General features: G+C 46.6%; 1 protein-coding gene across 1 annotated transcript in view; it reads left to right on the top strand.

The window, feature by feature from the left end:
* The window catches only part of Cdh13 (cadherin 13), a 971,677-nt gene that overhangs the window by 932,610 nt on the left and 22,241 nt on the right, over window positions 1-16,826 (top strand). The window contains exon 11 of the mRNA XM_059263937.1: window positions 4,189-4,331. Coding sequence (XP_059119920.1) covers window positions 4,189-4,331 — 143 coding nt within the window. The remainder of the gene's footprint in view (window positions 1-4,188; window positions 4,332-16,826) is intronic.

The following is a 16,826-nucleotide window of genomic DNA, read 5'->3' as shown; positions in this document are numbered from 1 at the left end:
CAATGCCGACACCCACACAAGGCCAAGGCTTGGCAAGAACTCAAAGCATGTCCGCAAGGCTACATTACGTACTGAAATGAGCTCTGTTCCTAATTTGATTCTTTTTTTCCCCTGTAACAAGCAAAGTTCACATTACAGATAAATTGCCCGGAAATTTCAATTTAATAAGGCATATGCGTTTTTCGGGTCCAGAAGCACAGAAAACATTTTGCAGGCTGGTATTTTCATACTGAAAGGTTTATTAAAAGGACAGCTTTGAAAATGTCAGAAATTTACATAGTGTGTCTGGCCAGTTGGCTCAAAAGGGCTGATTTAACAAAAGTACTCAGAAGTCATGACGTGGAAGAGCCTGTTTGGCAGGCGGCCTTGAGCTGAGGTCCCCTGTGGGTCATGGAGGATGTACCTGCCACTCCCAGTTGTCAGTTTGGATCGTGTGGGTGGGCAGTGTGAGCTGGCGAAAGTACAGGATTTGGAAGCTTGTAGCAATGGAGTAGCCCTTGGCCTCCGTGTCCACTGGGCATGTTCTGACCAAAAGTTGCAAGCAGAACAGCAAAGGCACTTGGGGTGCAGGCACACCCCCTCAAGGTGTCATGGACGAGGCATCAAATAAAATAGGTAAATACAGGAAAATAAACTCAAAGGATCTCAAGAAACACAGGTAACTAAGTATGGACAGCTGGTTTCTCTCTCTCTCTCTCTCTCTCTCTCTCTCTCTCTCTCTCTCTCTCTCTCTCTCTCTCTCTCTCTGTGTGTGTGTGTGTGTGTGTGTGTGTGTGTGTGTGTGTGTGTGCCCATAAATGCATGCACACATGTATGTAAATAACAAAGGTTGACATCAGGTGTCTTCTTTTATTACTCTTTACCTTATTTCTCTAAAACAGGGTCTCCTCCTGAGCCTGCGGCTTGTCAATCCTGCTAGACCTGCTGGATAGAGAACCCCAGGGGTTTTCCTTTCTCCATTTCCCACCTGCCATGCTGGGCTTAGAGACACACACCATCACACCCAGCTTTTAGTGTGGCAGGGGGATCTGAACCATCTCCAGCCCCTACCTGGCTACTTATTTTAATATTTATTGTTACTACATTTAGGGGTGTGTGTGTGTGTGTGTGTGTGTGTGTGCGCGCGCACGCACATGATTGTAGATGCCTAGAGAGGCCAGAGGCATTAGAGCCTTCGCAGATGGAGTTACAGGCTGGCAGTGGTGAGGCGCCTGCTGTGGGCGCTGGGAAGCAAACTTGGGTCCTCTGTAAGAACAATAGGTGCTCTTAACTGCTAAGCCATCTCCCTAGCCCCTATCTGGTTACTTTTCTTTTTCAGACAAGGTCTCATTATGCAGCCCTGGCTGGCCTGGAACTCTATGTAAACCAAGCTGGCCTCCAAGTCACAGGGATCAACCCACCTCTGCCTCCCAAGTGCTAGGATTAAAGGAGCATGCCACCACACCCATCTTGAACCAAGTTACTTTTCGAGAGAGAAAAATACAACAGCATAATCTTTCAAAGTCACAGAAGCCCTTGCTTTCCTTAGACCCAGAGCATCTCAGGCTACTAACGCCAGAATCTCTGTGGCAGTGTAGCTTCTGAGATCATGATTCTATGCACTGATCTCAACGTAAGGTCTTTGAACACAAAACAGCAGGGCAACCTTGAATTCACTGCAGAATCATAGCTTCAAAAGACAAAAAGCAAATGACAGAGAGAAACCAACAGAGCTGCTGGCCTGAGAAGCTGGATTGCTTAATTCGGTTTTTATTTATGTTATAAAGTGAGTTGTGTGATGTGGGAATAAAATACGGTCCATTTAAAATACTCATTATTTTAAGTCTGTTGAACCACAAGTCATTCCTGGATCCGCCATGAACCTGCCACCTCTTAAATGAGAAGCCATTGTCACCCCTCTCTGTATTTCCCTCTGCACAAGTATTCCTGCTGACAGAGAAAAACACATGCAGCCGAGGTGCTGAAGGGGCGCTTGGTGGTGCATACCTCCAATCCCAGCACTTGGGAAGCCAAGACCGGAAAATGTGAGTTCGAGGCCAGTGTGGTCTACGTAGTAAAACCCTGCTCCAAACACCGAGGGCGGGGATGAAGTTCAGTGGTAGAGAACTTGCCCGGCCCACACAACTCTGCAGGTCCCACCTGACTGTTCTCCATTCACCAGGTACTCGGCTTGGTTCTAGGGATAGTGTCTAGCCTTTATGAGGAACAGACAGCATGCTGAGGAAAGGCCAGCCCCTGGAATCCAGTGTGCCAGCATTGAATTCAGTCTCCACTGTGTCTGAGCGGGGCTACTTCCATGAGTCACTAAACTTTGGTTTGGAGTTGCTGTAACTTCAAAACAAGGTGATGCAGTTCCATGTGGGTTGTTGTCAGTTACAGAGGCAGAAGTGTGTCACTCAGCAAGTGTAGCCCAGAGCTGGGCACAGATGTGGATTCCTCTCTTGATCTAGTCAACTTCAACCTCCTCCTCACACCAGAGAGCTTAGACAATGGCTAGAGTGGCCAATCCGCGCAGCCTACATTAGGCAGCAGTCAGCAAGGCCCTATGTGGAGTGATAAGTACCACCAAGATATCACACAGGGTGCCTGAGAGTAGCCGTGGGAGTGGGTCTTGAAAAACCGTAGACGCTTGGCAGGCACAGGTGTGAACTATTTTGGATGAAAGGCTGGTGTGTTCAGGCAGTGTGTTCTCAGGAGTGAGTCTCTCATTTTAAGGGATTCTGAAGTGATCGTTGAGGCCACAAGGATGTGTGGAAACTGCATTGGCCTGGAGCAGTCTCTCCATCCATCCCAGCATGGCCACCACTGTGGGAGCATCGTTCCCAGAGCTCTGCAGTGTGGGATAGTCACAGAACATCACATGCAAAGGCACACAGTGACTTCGGGTCCTAGTGAACTGTTGGCGTATCCACAGCCTAAAAGCCACCGCCCTCTCAGGTGCCCTGTGCAGAGCCTGAGACTCATGGGGGAATTCTTCACATGCACAGAGCCTGCCATCAGCCATCCCCAACATGCAGATGAGGAAACAGCAGAGACCTTTGCCCTGCTGACCTTGACATACTCACATGTCCCTGGACTACAGCTTGGTTCCTCCTCTGTGGAGGGAGCAGTGCTAGCATTGTGCCCACAGGCTTGGTGAGCAGACTGGCAGGCACTGTGTCAGTAGGGTTGCGCCATGCTATGTAAGGTCTCGGTGTGATGCAGGAGGCTGCCGTTGTAAATACAGCTATCATTAAGTGGGTGCCACGCCCTGATGCTGTCCCAGGAGAGACAAGACCAGAGATCAACCTCAGGTGCAGTTCTTCAGATGCTGCCCATCTTCTTTTTAGACACTGTGTCCCACTACCCAGGGTCTCACAGGTTAGTCTAGGCTGGCTGGCTGGCTTTTGAGCCCCAGGGCTCCTCCTGTCTCTGTCTCCCCAGAGAGAGATTAAGAACACATGTCACCACTCTGGCTTGTTTTTTTTTCCCAAGGTTTCTGGGGATCAGCATTAAATCATGTTACCAAGTGAGCTATGCCCCCGCCCTCTGCTGCCCATCTGTAGCCCATGGGACAAAAGCTCCCCAGACACCGATGCAGTCCCAGGAGCAGGACCTGTGGCTGCCAGTAAACATGCTCTGGTCCTCATTTAAATGACAACCTAATGATACCTCTCACCCAAGGATCCCCCCTCTGCGTGCCCTCCGCATTTGCGCGTCTTCTCCTGTTCTGACACCACCTCCCAACCCTGCCTTGGTTCAAGTGTGGCAATGTCCTTGAGGCCATCGGGGTTACCCTTGCTCAGAGGCAATGACCACTCCGAGCATCCGTCTGTCCTGTCTATCCCTTCAAGGCAGCGTATCCTCCATCTGTTCTGCCGGAAGTATGCCCCGAGGTGTGCTAGAAGGAGCCTGAGCTGTGGCTGAGGAGACTGGCTGTGACTTTGGCCTCTGGGGAAGCCAGGCAGCTGCTAAGAGCCTCCTCATCTGAGGTCATCACTAGCAGGAAAGGAGGCATGCCTGTCACCTGTGCAGCACAGAGCATGCTCAGAATGGCTTAACAGATGAGCACCTGGAACTGAAAGGTTCGAGGGTTGAGTTGAGCATGCCCTGGCACTGAGCCAGGGAGCCAGGGCCCTGTGCTCAGTGTGCACTTCTTGGCTCTAATTGGAATACAATCTGATGTTTGGCAATTTTTTCCCCCCTCAGGTACTCTGTTTACAAGGATCCAGCAGGCTGGCTGAATATTAACCCCATCAATGGAACTGTTGATACCACAGCCGTGTTGGACCGGGAGTCCCCATTTGTCCACAACAGTGTGTACACGGCCCTGTTCCTGGCCATCGATAGTGGTGAGTCACTTGGAAGGTCTATCGGAGTGCACGTGTCGCTTTCAGGTGTATTTGGTTTTGAATGATTTTTCTGATACATGTGTGGGGTATTCATGGAGAGGAGGGATGTGAGTGGTAACAGAGATGCTATCACTACATACACATAGATCTGGTCAATGGTATTCCCACCCCAAGGAATCACAGTCTTTGTAGAAAGGCAAATATGTCCATCCGGGGTTCAGAAAGGAGGCTCACTATGCTCTCTTGGGGATGGGTCCCTGGTTAGGAGGCAGCACCAATGCTGTCCATCTCAGGGCTGTGTTCTCACCTGCAAAGGAGGTTCTGGGATAGATGGGAGAGAATATCACTGATCTCAGAAACTGAATTATTGCCCCTATTATTGTCCTATTATGCCGCAGTCCCATGGAAAGACATTGGATCCTCCCAGCCTGTCACTAGATAATAACAAAATGCTGCTCCTTCAAAAGCTAAGAAATCAGTATCCCATGCCAGACTCCATGTTAGATGCTGGGGATTCGGCAGTGAATGAACTAGGACCTATCTCCTGAAACATGCATGCAAACGGAGCGTGTGGCACCTCAGGCACTCTTTGTTCTTTGGGGATCAGACTGTGGGGCAATGGCACACACAGGGGGAGTCCTCAGGTGACAGAGGGTCATCTAGACAAGATGGTGATCAAGCTACTTTGTTTAGAGAGGCAGTGTGTGCAGCTCAACACAGGTAAGGAGCATAAGTTTCTGACTATGTTGTTAGGAAATGGGTGAATGTGTACGTGTGTGTGTGTGTGTGTGTGTGTGTGTGTTGCGTGCATGTATGCTGCATGTGTGTGCTGCATATGTGTGTATGGTGCATGTATGTGTGTGGTGTGTCCATTGTGTGCATGAGCATGCATATGTGTATATGCGTGTGTGTGTGTGCGTGTATGTGTGTGTGTGTGTGTGTGTGTGTAAAGCTCAATGGAATCTCAGATTGCTAAGCTTTCTCTATACTTGCCTACCTCAAGCTAGTCCCAGGGGCCAGGGATCAGGATTGGGGCTAAGCTGAGATGTCTTTGTATCAAATGCACACAAAATATCTCTTCCTGTTTTTTGTACAGTCAGTGGTTTAGAATTAAAGACTGGGTTTTGAGTCTTCCTATGTCAAGACTCTTTTCGGGCTCTTTATATTTGCCCATCGTACTCAGCAACAAGGTGTAAACTAGAAACTTTCAATCCATATCTCCATGCTGGGAACACATGCATGAACCAAATGTGAGGACACACATGGTACAGATGAGCTGTCCATGGCACACAATGGACAGTTAAGTCAGTCCTTGAGTTCCACCCGGAAAGTCAGAGCTGGAAGGAGAGAGGCATGGGAGTCAGAAAAGGAGAGGCGGGGGCGCCTCCATTGCAAGTGGCCCTGAAGGGGTCAGTTTGATGGCTCTGGGAAAGTCATCACTGCAAAGTATCCCAGATGATGGGCAGTGAGTTGGCTCAGTGGGTAAAGGTGTTTGCCACCACACCTGACAACCTGAGTTCCAGCTCTAGGACCCATGCAGTAGAAGGAGAGTGTCAGCTTCTGCAAGCTGTACTCTGACCTCCACATGTGAGCCATGATATGCACATGCCTACATCCATAAACACACACACACACACACACACACACACACACACACACGAGTAAATAATAACAAATTAAATTAAACAAAAACAAAGTATGTCAAGTGGTCAAAAGACCCTGAGTTCTTGAGGTGGCATAGCTGTGCTGAACCAGCTCCTGAACCCACCAAGACACCAAGAGCCAGAGCAGACGCTGAGAAAGAGGCCCTTGTGTTTGGGGAGCTCATGAGTTAGTCAAGTAAAGTGACAGTCCTATTAAGGGTCATTCCTGTTCTGACTAAGCCCAGAAGAGCCCCTCTCCATCCTGGGATCAAGGGATATCACAAGAGAGGCAAGATCAGAACTTAAGGATGAGTGGGCTAGTGCAGAGTTGGACATTCTAGTAGCCCTGGAGACAGTGAGTCTATCGAGTTGGGTCACGTGGCAGGCTATAAGTGTGCAAAGACGAGAAAGGAGAACTGAGCAGCCACCAGACTGTTACCTAGCGGGACCCAGGTCCTGCACTGTAGACCAAGCAGCCATCACAGTGTCTAGCTCGGAGCAGGGTCTCAGGGCTGTGCAGGGGGTCGTATGAGCAGCTATAGAATGCAAGACATAGACTTGACTCTGTCACTCCCAGACCAAACTTCTGTAGAAAAACCATTCCCAGTGCAAAAAGGTAAGGTCAGACAGCATAAGGGTTTGTTCAGGTTACAGTCCATCACAGCAGGAATGTCACATCACATCAACCATCAAAAGCAGAAAGAAATAAAAGCGTGCATGACCACTCGTTTGCTATCCAGCTTTCTCCACTTTCACACAGCTCAGGACCCCCCACCCTGACTAGGGAATGGTGCCACCCACAGTGGACTGGGTCTCCACATAATTAACAGTCAAGATAATCAGTCCCTCACAGATATGCCCACAGACCAAGCTGATCTAGACAGTTCCTCAGTTAAGAGGCTCTTCTAGGTTGTATCAAGTTGACAGTTCAAACTAACCATCACAAACATTTATTACACCTTAAAAGACTGTGAACGTGTGGGAAGTTGAGGCATTAGTATAGACAAGCTAGGCAAAGGCTATGAACCTTGAGAGAAAGGTGGCATTGGGCTCCTAGAGACCAGGACTAACTCCTTTCAGTAGACAAGGAGCTGATTTCAGAAGACCAGTCCCATCTGGCTTTGGGGTCAATTGTTGCATGATGTCTCATGAGATGCTAGCAGTAAAGGAAGGGATAGTCCCACAGCCTGTTTCACACGCTACATAAACACGGAGTGGCAGTGATGGACAACTCCATGACATTGGACTTTCAGGCTCTGAACTGCATGCAAACATCTGAACATCATGACATTTTGGGATGAAAAGGTCACAATGAAACCCATTATTCTGTACAATTAATACACACTAATTTTAATTTTGTTTTAGATTTATTTTGTGTGTATGAGTGTTTTGCATACATGTACATTTGTGCACCACGTGCATGCCTATGCCTAGTGCCGGCAGAGGTCAGAAGAAAGCATCAGACCCTCTGGAAGTGGCATTATGGATGGTTGTGAGCCACCACGTGGGTGCTGGGAAGTGAACTCAGGTCCTTGACAGGAGGAGTAAGTGCTCTTAACTGCTGAACCACCTCTCCTGACTCCACACACAAATTTTAAAAATGTTTTGACTTAAGTATTCAGAGGCTGGTGAGCTGGCTTAGTGGGTTAAAGTGTTTGCTGCCGAGTCTGGGGACCTGAGTTCAATCCCAGGGACTCACACGGTAGAAGGAGAAAACAACTTCTGTAGGTTGTCTTCTGGTTTGCACACATGTTCTGTGGCACACACATACACGCATGCACTCATACACACACTTATACAGGCACACACACACACACACACACACATATGCACACACACACATACACACTTAAATTTTAAAAATTTAATTGTAATCGCATTTTCCAGTATGGAAGTGTAGCTCAGAAGTACAGCTCATGTTGAGCACACAGGAGGCCCTGGGTTCAATCCCCACCACCACAACAAAAGATAAAAGATTCCTCTTAGGACATCAGTTTCTTTCCTTTGGCTTCTTCCATCCTTAACATTGCTGGAACTTTCTATGTGGCTGAGTAGCTGTCTGGTTTCTAAGAGCATTCCTGCAGAAGGGGGCGTCATCTTGCCTGTTTTCTCAAGGTGCAGTGCACCTGTGAGGCCTGTTCAACTCTGTGACTCAGTTTCCATGTAAACCAAGGAGGTTTAATCCTGCTTCAGAACACTGCTGTGAGGAAAGAGAAGGTGCCAGGCCCTGGCAACCCCAGAAGAAGCCAAATGCACTTCACTCAGTATTAATTGCACCTGCACAGGGCAGGGTTCAGGTAAAGAAAGAGCAGGACCAAGACTGATCCTCCTGCATCCAAGAAAAGCCCCACCTGCCATGGACTCTTGACTCACTCTCTTAACTCTAACATCAGATGAGGAAATTCAAAATCTGTTCTCACAGATGTTTCCAGAAGATGGAAATGTCCCCAGAGGTGTGAGCAGAAAACAGGTTGGGATCACTACTACACAGGCTGTGGTGAGGGATGGTCATACGAACAGAGCCCCAGAGAGTTCATGCCTGGCAAAGGCCTTGTCAGTCAGAGGGAGTTGTGGGTAAAGGCTGCTTTGACAGTTGCTGGAAACTTATCTCCGGGTATTAGGTTTATCTGGGGAAAATAAATTTATCCAGCACACTAAAAGGTATCTCAGCTTTATCCAAAGTCAACACTTATGTTTATTAATTTTCTACAAATTCAGTTTATTTGATAGAATGAAAGAATAAGAATCTGGTCATTTAATGCTAGGAAAGCTAAATCTCCAAAGTTGATTTTCTGCAGACTGGGAGTCTCTCTGGAATTTGTGCCAAAATACAACAATGATAAAATGCTGGGCTTTGGGAAGTGCCAGGTAGGATGTAGCCTTGCTGAAAAACTAGAAAGTTCCAGCAACACACACACACAACTTTTGCTGTAAACACATCAGAGGTATAGACACAGCCAAGTCAAAGAAACTGCAACATCAGAGACAGAGGAGCTGGTCCTAAGACAGTGACAGGCACAGACTTGTGGATCTGATTCTGGGTTAGAGTCAGCACCCCCCTCCCCTGACCCCAGGAGAGAGGAAGAGAAACCAGAAACAATTGTAAGAGTTGGATGGAGCCAGAGGGAGGAGAGGCACATTGCAGACTTAAGAGGCTTTTCCACCATGGATTTTCTCTTCTGCATATTGTTAAATTTTTATTCGTATGTGTGCACACAGGATTGGATGTGTATGTGAACGTAAGTACAGATGCCCACAGAGGCCAGAAGAGGGTGTTGAATTCCCTGAAACTAGAGTCCCAGAAGGTTGTGAGCCACCCAATGTGGGTGCTGTGAACTGAACTCAGGTCCTCCGCAAGAGCAGCAAGTGTTCTTAACCATTGAGCCATCTCTCCAGGCACCATCTCAGTCGGCTTTCAAAACTGCCTGTGGTCTCCTAGGAAATAAGAGACTAACTAGAGGAGGCCAACTAACTTCTCATTTAAGACATCTGTCTGGTTCTGTCGGTACCAGGAAGGGAGAGATGAGATGTCTGGAGAGACGGGCTACTCTTTGGTCCAGCAGAGCTGTGGTTCCTGGAGCCTTCAGGAGCTGAGCTGCCCTAGACTGTCAGGCAAACTCCAGGTGGGCCATGCATAGCACCAGAGGCATGCTAGAGCTGACCACGACTAATTAGACTAGAGATAACTAGTTAGAAGCCCAGTCTCACCCAGCTTCATCCCCAACCCTGCAGGGGAAGCAGGGCTTCATTCTGTCTGAGGAAAGATCACAGCAGGAAACAGCCAATTCACTCCTATACATAATGTCCGACTCATAATCTAAAATAGTGAGTGGTTCTGCCGGACAGCAGTGGCACACACCTTTAGTGCCAGCACTCAGGAAGCAGAGCCAGGTGGATCTCTGTGAGTTCGAGGCCAGCCTGGTCTACCAAGTGAGATCCAGGACAGGCACCAAAACTACACAGAGAAACCCTGTCTCAATAAATAAATAAATAAATAAATAAATAAATAAATAAATAAATAAATAAATAAATAAAATAATAAAATAAATAGTGGTTCCTAACCTGTGGGTCATGCCCCTTTGGGAGTCAAAGGACCCTTTCACAGACATTGCTTAAGACCATCAGAAAACACAGCTATTATATGACAATTAATAACAGGAGCAAAACTGCAGTTATGAAGTAGCAATGAGAATAATTTCATGGTTGGGGGTCACCACAACATGAGGAACTGTTTTAAAGGGTCACAGAGTCAGGAAGGTTGAGAACCACTGCCCTACAACATCACTGAGCCTGCAGAGAAGGAATGTGTAACTGATAGTCAAGGGGGAAAAGTAGACTTGTGGGGATCTAGATATTTGAGTCAGCACGTTCAAGGACTGGACTAAAACAAGGAACCATGCACCCGAGATTTGGGATATGTAAGAAATAATCAAAAGGCTGTTCCAGAACTGACACACATCCACCTCCTGAGCTTCGGGCTCCTGAGCTTCGGTCTTCCAGGAGTAGATTTAACAGCAGAACAAGCATTTGTGATGTGTGATGCGAAGCTATAGAAAATCCTTACCAGGCAGTGGTGGCGCACGCCTTTAATCCCAGCACTCGGGAGGCAGAGCCAGGAGGATCTCTGTGAGTTCGAGGCCAAACTGGGCTACAGAGTGAGTTCCAGGAAAGGAGCAAAGCTACACAGAGAAACCCTGTCTTGAAAAACCCAAAAAAAAAAAAAAAAAAAAGCTATAGAAAATCCCAATATGAAGCACGGACAGTAAAGAATGGGGACACGTGGGGCATTAGTGGGGTATAGTCAGTACTTTTCTAATCCTTCTCATCACACACCTGACAAAAGCAACTTAGTGGAGAACTAGTGTGAGAGGGTGTGGTCCATCACAGCGGGGCAGGCATGGTAGTGGGCAACTCCGTGAGAGGGTGTGGTCCATCGCAGCGGGGCAGGCATGATAGTGGGCAACTCCGTGAGAGGGTGTGGTCCATCGCGGGGCAGGCATGGTAGTGGGCAACTCCATGGCTGTGGAAGTGAACAGCAACTGCTCACCAGTATCTCACCCTCCCAGAAGGCAAAGGGCTCAGGGTGGAAAGAGGCTAGAACCCTAAGACAACCCCCTGAAAGAGACTCACTTCCTCCCGCTACACCCCACCTTTGAAAGGTTCAACAACCTGCAAAAACACTGCCACAAGCTGGCAACCAGGTATTCAAATGCATAAACCTTTCAGGGACATGTCGCATCCAGGCAGTAACAGGATGTGCATGCAACTGGAGTCACAGGACAGGACTCGATGTTGGACGGGGCAATTGTTGAAGATACAATCAGGCACTTTCCCAAACTGATAGAAGACATTGGGACGTGCAGAAAAGCACAGAGAGGATGAGCTTGAAGGAAACATATTCCAGGACATCATAGTCAAACCGAAGAGGGTTAAATAAATGGGAAAAATGTTCAAAGCAGTCTGGGAATAAAACCGCAGATCGTCAGGCTTAGCATTCACCACAGTCTGCTTTCCCTTCCCGCATGCAAAAAATAAAAGCAGGGTTAGTTAAATTTCTCATTTCTGGGATGAAATACCTTACAGGAGCAACAGAAGGAAGAAAGGTTTACTGGGCTCAAGGGATATAATCTGTCACGACAGTGAGGCATTCACACATATACACACACAAATAAATGGACAAATAAGTAATTTAAAAATTTAAGTGACCGAGGAGGAAATCAAATAATCTTAACTAGCCCAATATTTATGAGGGGAAAAAAAAATCTTTGTTGAAATCCTTCCAACTAAGCAAACCTCAGGTCCAGATGGCTGCTGTGTGTTTCCAAACATTTGAGAGAGAAGAGTACCAACCTCACAGACACTCTTCCAGAAAAGAGAGAGAAGGGACTCTCGCAACTGTTTTTATGAGGGCGTGTTTTCTCTAAAACATGGCAAAATCTTGCAGAAAATTAAAATCACAAACCAATCTCACAAGCATTACGTTTAAAATCCTTAAAATACTAATGAGCCCAATAGACATTGTCAAATCATCCCAATAGTGGCATTTGGGATGGTTACGTATTAGGGCTGGAAAGGTAGCTCAGCGGTTCAGAGCTCTTGGTGCCCCTGCAGAGGACCCCAGTTGCCAACAGCCAGGCAAGGTGGCTCATACACCTGTAATTCCAGCTCTAGGGGATCCAACGCCCGCCCTCTTCTGGCTTCTGCAGGTATTGCATTCAGATGCGCTGGGGAGGTGTGGGGGATGGAGAGACAAGGGGAGGGGAGAAGGGGAAAAAAGGTTACAGATTGAGTCATGATTTAAATATATACATAAACAACATATACATCATATACATATACATGTAGCAAACTAGGAAATGACCTTAATCTGATTTGATCTCACAGGAATTGATGCAGCTTCAGCCAACAACTTGCTCGACAGTGAAATACTAACAGCTTTTTCCTTGAGATCAGTCATTGGCAGAGCAACGGGGGGGAAAACAGATAATGGGCTTGGGAATTAAAAAAATAATAATAAAACTCTTACTCACGGAGACTGTTAGTGAACTTAACAAAGTTACCAGAGAAAAGATCAGTACAGGAAAGTATTGAATGTAGAGGTATTCTTTTTTGAGACAGGGTGCCACTATGCAGCTCTGGCTGCCCTAGAACTCACTGGCTGCCTCTGCCTCCAGAGTGCTGCCATTAAAGGCATGTGCCACGCCATGCCTGGTGGAAATGGAATTTTTAAAAGATGGTAACAGAAATCCAATCAGCAAGATATAAATGTAAAGAAAGTCGTCCAGCTTCTCTACATTGAAGCTCCAAATAACCTAAGAGGTTTTTGTGATGCCAACTGTGGTGTGACTTTGCGGGGAAGCTGTAAAATTAACATCTGCCATCAGGCTGGGACAACACCATGGCCCAAAGAATGGTCCATTCAAGTCCATCACGATGGGTTAGATGAGTTTACTGGGGGTGACTTACTGAGCAATGGACAGTTGCTGGTCTCTCTTCTCTCTGTCTCTGTCTCTGTTTCTCTCTGTCGCTTTCTCTAAAGTTGCCAACATCCCTTCCCCCACCCAATCTTAGAAGTTGGCACAAAGCTGGTTGCAGAGCGCCACCTAGTGTTGAAGCTCCCAAGGTGCCCACAGGCTCAAATAACAAGGAAACCAGATGCTGGACAGTTAACGTTTATTCTCTTAGCAAAGGTTGTGCTAGTCTCTGAGAACATGGTATGGCTGTGGAGACTGTGCTTTGCTTGCTAGAATCTGGCATCCAGAACAGCTAAGCAGCTGCTTGCTGGGAGATGCAGTCACTCTGGATTCGGAGGCCTAGCCTCATGTCTACATAAGTGAGGAGGTATACCATGTTTATGGACTGGATGATTTGGGGCTATTGAAACGTCAATTATTTTCAAACTAGCCTAAGAACTGAGACACAATGCTGAATGAAATCCCGGTTCCTGGAGGTTGGCAATATATATATATATATATATATATATATATATATATATATATATATATATATATATACTGACTCCAGAATGAGTATAACAACACAAAGAGCTGAAAGGCGCAAAGGCAATCCTGAGAATAAATTGGAAGGCTAGCATTATATGCCTCCAGACCTATTGGGAAATGGCAGGGATTGAAACTGTGATATCCACACCAAGAAATAAACTGATTGATGAAATAGCATTCAGAAAAACAACAAAAATAAGCAGGGAGCAGTGTATAACTTCAACATCTCTTCGATCAGAGGCAATACAAGGGAAGAGCAGCTTATTCAGGCTCATGACGTCAGAGGGCACAGCCCAGCATGGTGGAGAAGGCATGGTGGGTGATGTGGCTTCCCCATAGTGGCAGAACCACATCACAACAGCTTCTTCACACAGCACAACTCAGGAAACCGAAAATGCAGGCCACAGCCAAGAGTAGTATAACCTTCAATGGCCTTAGTGACCTATTTCAACCAGCTAGAGCTCATGTCCCAAAGTTTACACTATCTCTGAAGACACACAGAGACCAGATGTTCAAACATGGGAGCCACAGAGAACATTCCAGACTGAAATCAGATCAGTCACACCTGCCCGGGCCCTGAATATGACATGGGCAATAAAGACAGCCAAGAGGTGAGAAAGCGAGTCTCATCAGTAAATAGTGCTGGGTTAAATAACACATCCCCTCACTTCCTTAAACCACAGACAAGAATCAACTCTAAACATGAAAGTGGAATAATCTATCTTCGATAAAAATGTATAAGTACATCATGTCTTTAGTGTAAGAAAAGATTTTTAAGGAAAAAAAAGATGCAAAATGTTAACCACAAAAAGACATAGATCTGTGCCAGAGAAATGGCTCAGTGGACAGAGGAGCTTGCCAGACCTGAGTTCCATGCCAAGAACCAAATGGTAGAAGGAGAGAAGCTACTCCTGCAGTTCTCCTCTGACCTACAGGCCACTGCAGCATGCACACATATGTGCATGCACACACGTGCACACACATGCGCACACACACACACCACATTAAGGCAAAAAAGAAAAGACAGATCATGTGCATAAAAATTAACTTTGTCTCATTATGTGACACCATTAAGCAAGCAGAAAGGTAATCTACACAAGGTGTTTATAATGCAAAGCAGTCCTACAGTGTGTCAACAATGACAGTAGAGACAGACTGCCTGCCAGCAACGTGTGCCAGTCCAGTAAATGCTGGACCAGACACCCCACTCAGTTGGCCAAGGTTACATAAGTTAAACGCTACAAGTATACATTACAGTACAAACGAATAGAGGATATACAGGGAACTGTGATACAAACACACACAGCATAGATACAAAGTAGCTGAAATGAGATAACAGAAAATAACTAGTGTTAGCCAGAAGGTAGAGCAGTCAGAGCTCCCAGAGCCGGTGTAAGTGTGAATTGATACATCCACTTTGGACACAAACTTTCACTAAAGCTAAACTCTCAGCTACACTGTGCTTGGACATTACAAAGGAGGTTATTAAATGCCCAACAAAAATGTTTCTCCAAAGCACATGCGTCAGAATGTGAAGGCTATGCCTAAGAATCCCAAGGCAAGGCAGCAAGATGGCTCACTGGATAAAGCGTTAGCAGTGCAACTGTGAAGATCTGAGTTCAGATCCCTGGGAAGCACAAAAACCAAGCAGATCTGGTGGCCACCTGTAACCCCCATACTCAAGAGGTTCTGGACAGAGGAAGAAGCCAGCTAGACAGCAAATTCCAGGTATGGTGCAAGACCCTGCCTCAATAAAATGGTGACAAACAGCGCAAGGACTTAGTCAGCTCGGGTGCTGTAACCACTCACACTTTCTCTAAGAACCACCTTGCCCTAGTCTCTCCTGACCTTATGGTTCAAGGAAGAACAGTCTTTGTCTTCTGATGGACCTGCTCTGCAGAAAAGGATAGAAGAATTTCTGCAGAGAAAACAGACAGAGAGCATGCTCTTTGCAGTCTAGCACACTCCACATAACTCTGCTTGTCCAGGTCAGAATGACTATAATAGAACTAAGAGTGTTTTCTCTTAGGTGCCTCTTAGTGGCTAGAACTGTGGAGTCTGGATGGAGTTATATAAAAACAGGGCTGGAAACCTGACCTTTGGGCCTGCAAGCTTAGGGCTTATCATACAGATAATGTCTCAAGTCTTGCTTCTTTGTGATGTGGATAATGCTGAGATTAGAGATGGTTTGAAGAGAAAAGGATGCTTTTTTCTTCACTGTTATCCATGTTAAGATTTCTTTTTTGGGGCTGGAGAGATGGCTCCGTGGTTAAGAGCACTGACTGCTCTTCCAGAGGTCCTGAGTTCAATTCCCAGCACCCACATGGTGGCTCACAACCATCTGTAATGAGATCTGGTGCCTTCTTCTGTATACATAATAAATAAATAAATCTTTTAAAAATTTTTTAAAAAATTTAAAAAAGATTTCTTTTTAATTATGTGTCTATGTGGGGGAGGTATGTGCACATGAGTGCAGGTGCCTGTGGTAGCCAGCAGAGGGCATCAGATTCCCAGGCAGTTGTGAGCTTCCTGGCATCGATGTTGGGGACTGAACTCAGGTCCTCCAGAAGAGCAGCAAGCACTATTAACCACTGGGCCACCTCTCCAGCCCCTGTTACTCATTTTAATGAGCTGCAAATTATCTAAGCATATCATTTCCATGCAACTGAAATGCTTTTGTTTTGCTAAACCAGACCTTTCACATTGGCAAGCATTTTGTCTTCAGAGATGAACATTGTCACTTGCCTTATATGATCTAGACTTTCTGAAAAGGTTAAGATGTTGCCTTCAGAGCACAGAGACACCAGGGAAAGACTTTGACAAGCACAAAATTGCTGCCCTGTCTTAGGAAGGGATGAATAACAACAGCAAAGGAAGATACTGAGCTGGCGAGGGAGCACTCAGGAGTCAAATGCTGTCCTCTAGGGAGATGTGCCACAGACAAGCCAGAGCAGTCACAATGAGCAAAGGGTGAATCCTGGAGTGATGGCCATACTGCCCAGGTCACCTCCAAGAAGGTCTGGTGTTGGCCCCAGTGTCTCCTGTGGCCTGAGAACAGCCATGAGCAGTTTCTTGAGAGAGGTCTAGACTCCCGCTGGAGTGTTCATGACTGGTAGCTGCTCTCTGGGGTACTAGCTCCTATTCAGGTTCTGCCAGGCTGGTCCCCCACTTCCTCACCAGGACTCACACCTGTCACCCTTCCTGTTTGGAAATTGCAAAGGCTTTAGCATCCCATAATGGTTACCTCTAGAAGGTCTAAATGGCGGCTCCAGATATTAGAGACAGGTATTTCTAGACATGTGTGAATGTGTGTTACGTATGCACATGTGCTCATGTGGAGGCCAGGGGCT

Source organism: Peromyscus eremicus, chromosome 5 (genome assembly GCF_949786415.1).
Source record: "Peromyscus eremicus chromosome 5, PerEre_H2_v1, whole genome shotgun sequence".
Lineage (NCBI taxonomy): Eukaryota > Metazoa > Chordata > Mammalia > Rodentia > Cricetidae > Peromyscus > Peromyscus eremicus.
This window is presented reverse-complemented; position numbering and strand designations above follow the sequence as displayed.